At 44.7% G+C, this 12500-nt stretch overlaps 1 protein-coding gene across 1 annotated transcript in view; it reads left to right on the top strand.

Moving 5' to 3' along the window:
• The window catches only part of LOC112247412 (centrosomal protein of 170 kDa-like), a 28626-nt gene extending 21247 nt beyond the window's left edge, over positions 1-7379 (top strand). Inside the window, exon 19 of the mRNA XM_042303895.1 lies at positions 3613-7379. Within this exon, the coding sequence (XP_042159829.1) occupies positions 3613-3917 (305 nt within the window). The 3' untranslated portion in view covers positions 3918-7379. The remainder of the gene's footprint in view (positions 1-3612) is intronic.
• Positions 7380-12500: the final 5121 nt, after the last annotated feature.

Raw genomic sequence — 12500 nt, 5'->3', positions numbered from 1 at the left:
GAGCAGCCAGAGCTGTCAGTCTACATGAAGCAGCCCGAGCTGCCAGTCTGCATGAAGCAGCCAGTCTACATGGAGCAGCCAGAGCTGTCAGTCTACATGAAGCAGCCCGAGCTGCCAGTCTGCATGAAGCAGCCAATCTACATGGAGCAGCCAGAGCTGTCAGTCCGCATGGAGCAGCCAGAGCTGTCAGTCCGCATGGAGCAGCCAGAGCTGTCAGTCCGCATGGAGCAGCCAGAGCTGTCAGTCCGCATGGAGCAGCCAGAGCTGTCAGTCTACATGAAGCAGCCCGAGCTGCCAGTCTGCATGAAGCAGCCAGTCTACATAGAGCAGCCAGAGCTGCCAGTCTGCATGAAGCAGCCAGAGCTGTCAGTCTGCATGGAGCAGTCAGAGCTGTCAGTCCGCATGGAGCAGCCAGAGCTGTCAGTCTACATGAAGCAGCCCGAGCTGCCAGTCTGCATGAAGCAGCCAGTCTACATAGAGCAGCCAGAGCTGCCAGTCTGCATGAAGCAGCCAGAGCTGTCAGTCTGCATGGAGCAGTCAGAGCTGTCAGTCTGCATGGAGGAGCCAGCGCTGTCAGTCTACATGGAGCAGCCAGAGCTGTCAGTCCGCATGGAGCAGCCAGAGCTGTCAGTCTACATGAAGCAGCCCGAGCTGCCAGTCTGCATGAAGCAGCCAGTCTACATGGAGCAGCCAGAGCTGTCAGTCTGCATGAAGCAGCCAGAGCTGTCAGTCTGCATGGAGCAGCCAGTCTGCATGGAGCAGCCAGTCTGCACGGAGCTGTCAGTCTGCACGGAGCTGTCAGTCTGCACGGAGCTGTCAGTCTGTAAGGAGCTGCCAGTCTGTAAGGAGCTGCCAGTCTGCAAGGAGCTGCCAGTCTGCAAGGAGCTGCCAGTCAGCACGGAGCCGCCAGAGCGGTCAGTCTGTAAGAAGCCGCCAGAGCTGTCAGCCTATATGGAGCAGCTAGTGCCGCCAGTCTGCCCAGCGCCGCCAGTGCCCCCAGTCTGCCCAGCATCGCCAGTCTGCCCAGCGCCATCAGTCTGCCCAGCATCGCCAGTCTGCCCAGCATCGCCAGTCTGCCCAGCATCGCCAGTCTGCCCAGCATCGCCAGTCTGCCCAGCACCGCCAGTCTGCCCAGCGTCGTCAGTCTGCCCAGCGTCGTCAGTCTGCCCAGCACCGCCAGTCTGCCCAGCACCGCTAGTCTGCCCAGCGTCGCCAGTCTGCCCGGCGCCGCCAGTCTGCCCGGCGCCGCCAGTCTGCCCGGCGCCGCCGGTCTGCCCAGCATCGCCAGTCTGCCAGACTCTTCCAGATCTGCCAGTCAGCCAGACTCTTCCAGATCTGCCAGTCAACCAGACTCTTCCAGATCTGCCAGTCAACCAGACTCTTCCAGATCTGCCAGTCAACCAGACTCTTCCAGATCTGCCAGTCAACCAGACTCTTCCAGATCTGCCAGTCAACCAGACTCTTCCAGATCTGCCAGTCAACCAGACTCTTCCAGATCTGCCAGTCAGCCAGGATCTGCCAGTCAGCCAGGATCTGCTGAAACCACCAGCCAGCCAGGAGCTGGTAGATCTATCTACCTGCCTGAGCTTCCTCTCACTCCTGAGCTTCCTCTCACTCCTGAGCTTCCTCTCACTCCTGAGCTTCCTCTCACTCCTGAGCTTCCTCTCACTCCTGAGCTTTCTCTCACTCCTGAGCTTTCTCTCACTCCTGAGCTTTCTCTCACTCCCGAGCTTTCTCTCAGTCCCGAGCTGCCTCGGTCCCGAGCTGTCCTTCAGTCCCGATCTGTTCCTCAGTCCAGTGGGGTTCTGGGTGAGGACTACTAGGCCATGGTCGGCGGCGAGGGTGGACTATCCAGGGACGAAGGGAGAGGGGACTAAGACATTAAAGGAGTGGGGTCCACGTCCCGCGCCGGAGCCGCCACCATGGACAGACGCCCACCCGGACCCTCCCTATTGTTTTGAGGTGCGTTCGGGAGTCCGCACCTTAGGGGGGTTCTGTCACGCCCTGGTCAAAGTATTTTGTGTTTATCTTTATGTATTTGGTCAGGCCAGGGTGTGGCATGGGGTTTTTGTAATTGTGGTGTGTTTGTCTTGGGGTTTTGGTGGTGGTATTGGGATTGTAGCTTAGTGGGTTGTCTAGCAAGGTCTATGGCTGTCTGGAGTGGTTCTCAATCAGAGGCAGGTGCTTATCGTTGTCTCTGATTGGGAACCATATTTAGGCAGCCATATTCTTTGAGTTTGTCGTGGGTGATTGTCCTTAGTGTCCTATGTGTACTCGTTGTTAGTTTGCACCAGATAGGCTGTTTCGGTTTCGTTTATTGTTTTTTGTAAGTTCGTGTTTCTTTGTTATATTAAACATGGATCGCAATCGACACGCTGCAGTTTGGTCCGACTCTCCTTCATCACCACTAGAAAACCGTTACATATATAGTACAAGTCATAGAGATATACAGTTAGCATCTGCACAGAGCATCTATATTCAAACTGATTTCATCATATCAATCATCACATTATTATATATAAATAAATCTTACATTCTCTGATTGATTGATTGTTTGCTTGACTGACTGATTGCCAGACCTTTTCCTATTTGATTGACTGATTGCCAGACCTTTTCCTATTTGATTGACTGATTGCCAGACCTTTTCCTATTTGATTGACTGATTGCCAGACCTTTTCCTATTTGATTGACTGATTGCCAGACCTTTTCCTATTTGATTGACTGATTGCCAGACCTTTTCCTATTTGATTGACTGATTGCCAGACCTTTTCCTATTTGATTGACTGATTGCCAGACCTTTTCCTATTTGATTGACTGATTGCCAGACCTTTTCCTATTTGATTGACTGATTGCCAGACCTTTTCCTATTTGATTGACTGATTGCCAGACCTTTTCCTATTTGATTGACTGATTGCCAGACCTTTTCCTATTTGATTAACTGATTGCCAGACCTTTTCCTATTTGATTGACTGATTGCCAGACCTTTTCCTATTTGATTAACTGATTGCCAGACCTTTTCCTATTTGATTGACTGATTGCCAGACCTTTTCCTATTTGATTGACTGATTGCCAGACCTTTTCCTATTTGATTGACTGATTGCCAGACCTTTTCCTATTTGATTGACTGATTGCCAGACCTTTTCCTATTTGATTGACTGATTGCCAGACCTTCTCCTCTTTCATTGACTGATTGCCAGACCTTTTCCTATTTGATTGACTGATTGCCAGACCTTCTCCTCTTTGATTGACTGATTGCCAGACCTTTTCCTATTTGATTGACTGATTGCCAGACCTTCTCCTCTTTGATTGACTGATTGCCAGACCTTCTCCTCTTTGATTGACTGATTGCCAGACCTTTTCCTATTTGATTGACTGATTGCCAGACCTTTTCCTATTTGATTGCCTGATTGACAGACCTTCTCCTCTTTGACTGACTGATCGGCAGACCTCTTTGACTGACTGATTGACAGGCCTTCACCTCTGACTGACTGATTGACATTCCTTCTCCTCTTTGATTGACTGATTGACAGACCTTCTCCTCTTTGATTGACTGATAGACAGACCACCTCTTTCATTGACTTAGACCTTCTCCTTCTCCTCTTTGCTCCACAGTGATTGATGTGATGGTGGATCCGGACGGCACCCTGGATGCCCTGACCAGTCTGGGACTGACCAGCCCTCTGACCAACCTGCAGAGGGTCAGTCCTGGGGCAGCGGGGCCTTCCGCTGCCAGTCACCCCCCTGGAGGTAGTAATGGAGAAGGCCCTTCTAGCAGCACCCTGTCGGGCCCCAGCGGTGGACCCTCCTCGGGGGCCTCAGGCACCTCTACCCAGGTGGCAGAGAGAGATCTGGGACTCCATGTGAATAATAATCTGCCCTCTAGTGGTGGAGAACAGAACTGTGTGGTTCATAAATGAGGAGGATACTGGATCTAGAACACACTACTAAAGTACAACTACCTAAACACTTGCGTGGAGGGGCCCTGATTTGAGGCTCACTACTAGGGAGGATGGTAAAAGACTTGGAGAGATGGGACTCCCACTGGGCACAGATGTCAATTCAATGTCTATTCCACATTGGTTCAACGTAATTCCATTGAAATGACGTGGAAACTACGTTGACTCAACTAGTGTACGCCCAGTGGGTTGATATTTCCTTCAATGTCTGGACAAACCTCCTGAACATCAGACCTGACCAAAAGAGAGGTAAATAAACACTTTTTAATCTTTGTCTCTGACATACCAATCCGTTTGTTCATATGAATTGGAGCCAACAGTGAGCTTGTTCTGTAGCTATAACATGTATATAGAAGGGTTGTGAAAGGATTATGTACTGTCAATACAATCTATGTACCAGCACATGTCCTACAGTCCGTTATCAATACTACTATATCAATATTCTTGAACACGTTTGAAAAGTATCAAGAGTTCTTTTGCATTATGATCTGCTAACTGCACCTGCTTCTGGTTGATTGATGACTTTTCAGAAGACATTTGATATGATTCTGTTTGTGTTCGACAGTGTTGCCGATTGTGTAACACCGTGTAACTTTACACACTAAAAACAAACGGTTCTATATAGTGGCAAATAAGGGTTCTTTGGCTTTGGTTCTTTAACCATACTCATAAGGTTCTAAATGGAACCTGTATGGTGCTATGAAGAACCTTTTCCGTTAAAAAAGGTTACATATAGAGCCAAAAAGGGTTCCGCTGTGGTTCCAACCATTTTGGGGGCTATATAGAACCCTTTTTTTATGGAGAATGGTTCTGTAAAGAACCTTCTCAATCTCAAAGGTTGTTTAATTCAGATGTAATAGACATATTATATTGTTAAAATTCCATCGTTTTTTTTATTGTTGAATCAGGTGTGCTAGCTCTGGAACAGTTGGGGGTTCCTGAGGAGAGAATTAATAACTTCTTAGTCAACCGCTCTCAATTGACACAAGGCCATATGTGAGTTTGTCACTGGCTATAGTCACATATTGTATTGCATATAACAGCATAACCCAACAGATTAGAGCAACTGAAATTACACTCAACACTCATGGTTGGACAAAGCTGTTAGCAAACCACTCCCCAAAATATTCAAATGAGCCGCCGTCCCTACATTGCTAAAAGCAGAGAACCATTGAAAGGCTCAAATGCTTATTTGGGTCAGTATGGTTCCACATAGAATCATCACCCTTCCCAAAGAACCCTTGAGGAACCCTCTTTTCTTAGTGTGCAGGCTACTATTTATAAGCGATGAGGTCACTGTTTTGACTGATAAGCTTGCATTTGACTGATGAGCTTGCATTTGACTGTTGCCTGATCGGCAGTCTGCTTTGTGGTTACAACCCTTTTGGGGGCCATATAGAACCCAAATTACAACAAAAACTAAATGGACACCATGGTTCAGCATTGCAGAAAAGAACTCAGTGTCTTTCTGAAAATACTTTTCAGAATATCCCGCCATTATGCATAGCATAGCTCAGCAAATATTGTGAATATGACCATATAGCATACTGTGTCTGTTTTAGCTGACTTGTAGCACTTGCAGCTTGCTGCGCTTGTTCTAATATTACGATTTTTCCACTAAAGAGAGGCCAATATTATTCTTTATTTATTCAGATGAAAAGACATCGGGTATTTACAGTGTTATGTATCCATTTAAATGTGTATAATATTTATAATTCTCCCATCCATGCCTTCCCGTGTGGAGTGATACAGTATCTCTTAAGAATGATGGATCAAAGATAGCTCTACCGTATGTTACTAATAACTAACTACTGTAGGCTAGGTGGTAAAGTAGCTTCCTGAAAAATGTGTTCCCGAAAGTAGTCCCCATATCCAAGTGTATTACGTCACAAAGTGCCCATTGTCAAAACCATTGTTGATGAAACGATAAGATGGAAATAGCCTAGGTGCCACATGTCTGGCATGAGAATTGCGTAAGGAGTTGGAAAGATTGCAGAAGCAGACTGGCACGCGGGCTAGGAGGTGTAGCTAAGCTAACGTTTGTTGATTTGCACATGTTAAAGCTGCGGTGATTCGCCACAGGGTGGTGTTAGTAAGGATACGTAACATCTGTTGACCAAAACAGGCCTGGGTGTACTCCTTGTGGATGCTGGATTTCATTGGAACTTGTTTTTTACTGAGAACTGGTTTTGATTATCCATTATGACTGAGTCCACCGTAGGCTGGTGAGGGGAGGACGGCTCATAATAATGACTGGTAGGAAGAGAATGGAATGGTATCAAACACAAGGAAACCATGTGTTTGACGTGTCAATACCATTCCATTAATTCCATTCCAGCCATTACTATGAGCCTGTCCTCCCCAATTAAGGCACCACCAGCCATCTGTGATTGTGTCATGGAATACACACTAGTGTTCTGGTTAACGTACTTGAAGAACCCTTATGAAGCGAAGAGATCTGAGTAAAAACCAGCATAGAAAGGGATAGACGGAGACCAGGACCATGTTGTCGGGGGAAAACTTTTTGAAATGGAGTTAAGCGGGTAGGTAACCACTCATTTTCAATATCCGTTGCAAAACAGTTTGCTACAGTGTGCCCTACTGAACATGACCAAGTGCTGAGAGAAACCATGACATGGACCGGGAAATTAAATGGACCCAGGAAGTAAAAATGGACCAGGAAGTAGCTCTATATACCCCATAGAGCTAGATAGAGGACACAACATTGTATCTGTCCCTTTATGGAGTCTGTGAGAGCATACAGCACCATTGAGGCCATCTCCATTTTGAAGTGGTTACTTTTCATATTCTACTACTATGAGTTGGTAAACAAACTGAAAGGGTGCACACTGCCACCTGGAGTGTGTTGTCTGAACAGGTATAAATCCAAGGTTTATGATTTACTGCCACCTGCAGTTATGGAATGTTTGTTCACAAGTGTAATTCATTGGCTGATCCCTCCTGATGAGCTGGTTTGAATGATGTGATCCTTTCTTAACCCATAAGAGGTCCCACCCAGTTCTACTTAAAAATGGTGTAAGTCCTCAATGGTGCTGCCCATGCTAAAATGGCTTTTAGACACTAGAGTCCTCTATCTACCTCTATGATATACCCATACTGTATCTGGATGTCCTGCCTCATACCAATGTTTACACATGAATGTAACCTGATCGTAAATGTTGATGTTTCTCAGCCAAAACAGCTTGATTATTAATAAAGAAAATAGCATTTTGTGTCTTATTAGTAAGGTCTTTATTGTCTTTATGTCATTTCAAACCTTTTACATGTTTCTGCTTGTATATTTTGTACAGATAGATTTTCTAATTGTCATGATTTATTTCCTATCTTTGTAAGATAATGGTTACTTGATTTTATTTTTGTCTACCTTCCACTGATTTTAATAAAATGCATGATTATCATTGACAGTTTTTTCATGTGAATTTCAACGGAACATACAGGACACACAGAACATAGAAATATAATTATTAGAATGGACCGCCCCATTCAAGTCAAAACCATTTCCATTCTGTAAATTCTATTTCTATGGCTCAGAAGGGCCGTCTGCGGTGCTCTGTTAATTACTGTGTCTTAAGATATTCTGTTCCACTTCTTTAATCCCCCTGCAGTGTAAAAAGCCGCTCCCCTTTGTCATACTGGGCTACTGATGCTGCTGCTGCACAGCATGTGTTTTCGGAGCTCTGATTCTACTGGGAGAATCGTGGGTTTTCAGAATTAAGTTGAGGCTTGTTACCGAACTGGTAGATATGTAAAGGGTTAAAGGTGACTATATACAGGGTCAGTTCTAGTACCATGTTTACAATGTGCAGGTATACTGGAGTGATAGAGGTAGATATGTAAAGGGGTAAGGTGACTATATACAGGGTCAGTTCCAGTACCATGTTTACAATGTGCAGGTATACTGGAGTGATAGAGGTAGATATGTAAAGGGGTAAGGTGACTATATACAGGGTCAGTTCTAGTACCATGTTTACAATGTGCAGGTATACTGGAGTGATAGAGGTAGATATGTATAGGGGTAAGGTGACTATATACAGGGTCAGTTCCAGTACCATATTAACAATGTGCAGGTATACTGGAGTGATAGAGGTAGATATGTAAAGGGGTAAGGTGACTATATACAGGGTCAGTTCCAGTACCATATTAACAATGTGCAGGTATACTGGAGTGATAGAGGTAGATATGTAAAGGGGTAAGGTGACTGGGCATCAGGATATATATTAAACAGAGTAGCAGCAGCATAAATAATGATTGTATTTGAGTGTGCCTGAGTGTGTAGAGTCAGTGTAAATGTGTGTGTATGTTATGAGTGTGTAGAGCCAGGTATTAAATAGCAGCAGCATAAATAATGATTGTATTTGAGTGTGCCTGAGTGTGTAGAGTGTGTATAAATGTTTGTATGTTATGAGTGTGTAGAGTCAGTGTAAATGTTTGTGTATGTTATGAGTGTGTAGAGTCAGTATAAATGTTTGGGTATGTTATGAGTGTGTAGAGTCAGTATAAATGTTTGGGTATGTTATGTGTGTGTAGAGTCAGTGTAAATGTGTGTGTATGTTATGTGTGTGTAGAGTCAGTGTAAATGTTTGGGTATGTTATGAGTGTGTAGAGTCAGTATAAATGTTTGGGTATGTTATGAGTGTGTAGAGTCAGTATAAATGTTTGGGTATGTTATGAGTGTGTAGAGTCAGTGTAAATGTGTGTGTATGTTATGAGTGTGTAGAGTCAGTATAAATGTGTGTGTATGTTATGAGTGTGTAGAGTCAGTGTAAATGTGTGTGTATGTTATGAGTGTGTAGAGTCAGTATAAATGTGTGTGTATGTTATGAGTGTGTAGAGTCAGTATAAATGTGTGTGTATGTTATGAGTGTGTAGAGTCAGTGTAAATGTTTGGGTATCTTATGAGTGTGTAGAGTCAGTATAAATGTGTGTGTATGTTATGAGTGTGTTGGAGCATCAGTGTGCATAGAGAGACTGGACTAGTTTTTGATTCGTTTTGACAAATGTGACGACTTGGGGACCTGGGCAGCACCTCAATACTTCTACATATCCGACGGATATTTGGTTTATAGAAAGTATAACGTTCAAATGGGTTTTCTATGATATTCCTGGACCTTTATGCTGAATTTTGTCTGTCACTGTCACACACTTCTCACAGTAGAATACTGTATCAAAGTCTTTGGTTCATCTTGCATAACATGGATATCAAAAATTTAAGCTGTCAGTCGATGGTGACTTGGCACTTGGTCTCCTCACATTGACTAGGCGAAGATGTACGACACCGAACAAGCTGGTGTGTGCAATGGGGCGTTTATATTTACATAGTCTATACTTTTCATCAATTAACTATTATTGCTTGTTGTCGACTGATGAAGGTTTGAGGAGGACAAAAAAAAAAGAAACAAAAGTCCCGTGTCAGCAAGTCTGCCAATGCAGACCTGGCTGTGGGGAAGGAGGAGGAATTAGTATGCTGTTCACTAAACACTGGAGGAAAAGTACGGGCATAAATATTGCAATTTCCATCCTGGGGTGGAGAGATGGAGGCTTGTGAGTAAGTACATTTTGACAGGCTATATAGGAACTACTGCCATAGGAGAATTCACCGATTAAGAATCAGGTTAGCTGTGCAGTATTGATGCAATGATGGCTGCATTATTTAGGTAATGGAACTAGAACAATCAGTGCAAAATCCATTCTGGTGGGGGAAAGGTTCTCTAGCCGTGACATAAATCGTTCAGGGGCCACTGAACACTTTCCTTTCTCTTAGCTTCAGTATTTACACAACCTCCATTCATTCAAGACTTACAGTATGTGGCCATATCGGCACTGAGAAACTATATAATGACCTAAAAGTCGTACTGTATATTCCGATGAAACGCCGTTGGAGGCAGAGGCAATATCACAGCAGTCTATATGTAGTCGAGGCAGTGTCAAATCAATACTTTATTAGCTAACCCACTAGTGTCCCACTCTGGTGCAGTGTAATACAGCGATACACTCTGACATGAGCAGCAGGTTAGGCTACAGGCACCACTGGACGAACAGAGATAAACATACTATATTTATCATCTGATAATATTTCCTCACTGCTGCAAGATACTCTGTTTTAATTTCAATGTAGTGCGCGCACACACACACACACGCACACGCACACGCACAACCTCACCCTCACTCACTCAGTGCCTTTAAGTGGGTCTGGCACTCTCCCACCTCATTCTGCTGCAGCACTCCCGGTTGAGCCCCACCTCCCACGAGGAACCAGCCCACCCACTGCCCATATGCACGCCAGACATTTAGACAGCCAGTGAGAGAAGAGAACCTCGGGGGTTTGAAGAGCTATAGACAGTCACCCACTTACAGATCCACGGTGGTTCAGAAGGGCTTGGCTCTCTCATTGACTAGCTATAGACTGACAGTGACAGAGTCTAGAGGAGGAAAGAGGCCAGAAGAGAAGAAGAGGAGCTTTTAAGTGATTGTGAGTGTGTGTGTGTGTGTGTGTGTGTGTGTGTGTGTGTGTGTGTGTGTGTGTGTGTGTGTGTGTGTGTGTGTGTGTGTGTGTGTGTGTGTGTGTGTGTGTGTGTGTGTGTGTGTGCGTGCGTGTGCAGCATGGCATCAGGAGGCCATGGGATGAGGGGTAGAGGGGAACCCCTCCACGCACCCCACATCTCAGACATCTACGCCAACAGTGCTATCCAGCAACAGGACTATTCTGCAACCATCTGGCTCCGCAGCAAAGAGAAGCTGGAACATGTGAGTACCCTGAACGCACACTTAAACACACCTTATACACACTGGGGGAAGTTGTTGGGGAGATTCCAGAGGAATGTACAGTAGTGTTGGTAGGGGATAGAGGCTGAAGACAGGTTTGGCTGGGCTACTGGCTGAGAATGATTTGAGGGACAGTTGACTTCGATCTCTTGTCTAACCCAAGGATTCAATCCACTCAACTTGGATGAAATGTAATTGATTTGGGACAGGATATCCACAGGGAATACATTCAGATGAAAGTTAGCTGATTGAAATATTCATGCAGGAACCAGTTTGCCAAGTGCCGTGACGATCAACGAGATGGGGCCTAGTTCAGCTGTCCTCAAATCAAAATGTGACACTATATGAAATTATAATACTTTATTTTCAAATGCCATACAATGGAGCGTTATAATAGCCTCTCCAACCTAAACTCAAGTGTTCCACTACAGCATATACTGTATCGTGTGTGGGAGGATGGCAGGACCTCTAGAATAGGACATCCACCATCAATATTCAATATATTAGCATTTCGCTACACTCGCCTTAACATCTGCTAACCATGTGTATGTGACCGATACGAAAATGATTTGAGGATGAGGAGGAAGCTACTGTAAAAAAGAAAATAAATAAGATTCAATGAAGTTGTTGGTGAGTTTGATGGGTCTATAGAAAAGCATTAAAAACTACTTGAGAGGGGAAATGACCCGAACGGGAATGAATAGAATGTAAAATGGTATAACGGAGAGACAGACTGTGAGCTAACCATCGTCCATTCTCAGCCCGTTCATTTGGCATGCCTGGAGCTAGCCACCGGAGGATTGCAGCCGAGGAAATGTGCTTCGCCGCCTCCAATGAGAATTGATTACTTCCACTGTCCACCTCACACAATGCCTGCTTTAAATAGTGCCGATCAAGCTTCAAACTTTGTTTGAACTTCTTCTCTCTTTTCATTTGAAATGCCCGCTGCCAAAACTCAAACTAACTTAAGTGTTGGGTTTCTGCTTCGGTTTCTATTTTCTACATTAGTGGTTAAGTTAAGGGAGTCATGTGTTTTTACCTTGCATTAGGGTTACACAGACTTAGGCTGAACTCCTCTGCCGTAGGCTAGAGACTTCCTCTCCCTCTAAGCGTGCCCTCTCGGAGGCAGTGAGCTTTTTAGCTGAAATTGAGCGTAAATATTTAATGGTTGGGGGTGGAATGGGACTGGGAGATCTGCCTGCTTTAAGTATACTGAGTATAGCAGACACCTGCCTTGACATCTCATGTCTGAAGGGAGCGAAAGATGTGCCACAATAGTAACTGTTATGTACTTGACCTGGGTTCAAATAATGATTTTTTTTTTTAAATATAGTTTCAGTGTTTGCTTGAGCCTGCCTGCAGTGCCAGATGGGAAGGGTTTACATTTTTAGGACTATTGTATTAGTTCAATTTAAGCTAGGAAAGCTCCGTCAGACACAGGTCAAGTATTTGAAATACTTAATCTCAAGTGTTCCACTACAGCATATACTGTATCGTGTGTGGGAGGATGGCAGGATCTCTAGAATAGGACATCCACCATCAATATTCAATACATATTCATTAGACTGTAAGCTAGCAACGTCCATTCTCAGCCCATTCATTTGGCATGCCTGGAGCTAGCCACTGGAGGATTGCAGCCGAGGAAATGTGCTTCGCAGCCTCCAATGATAATTAATTGCTTTCACTGTCCACCTCACACACACGCAATGCCTGCTTTAAATAGTGTTGATCGAGCTCCAAACTTTGTTTAACTTCTCTCTT

Source organism: Oncorhynchus tshawytscha, linkage group LG02 (assembly GCF_018296145.1).
Source record: "Oncorhynchus tshawytscha isolate Ot180627B linkage group LG02, Otsh_v2.0, whole genome shotgun sequence".
In the NCBI taxonomy this organism is placed as follows: Eukaryota; Metazoa; Chordata; class Actinopteri; order Salmoniformes; family Salmonidae; genus Oncorhynchus; species Oncorhynchus tshawytscha.
Note: the sequence above shows the minus strand (reverse complement) of the source record. Positions and strands in the feature narration are given on the sequence as shown.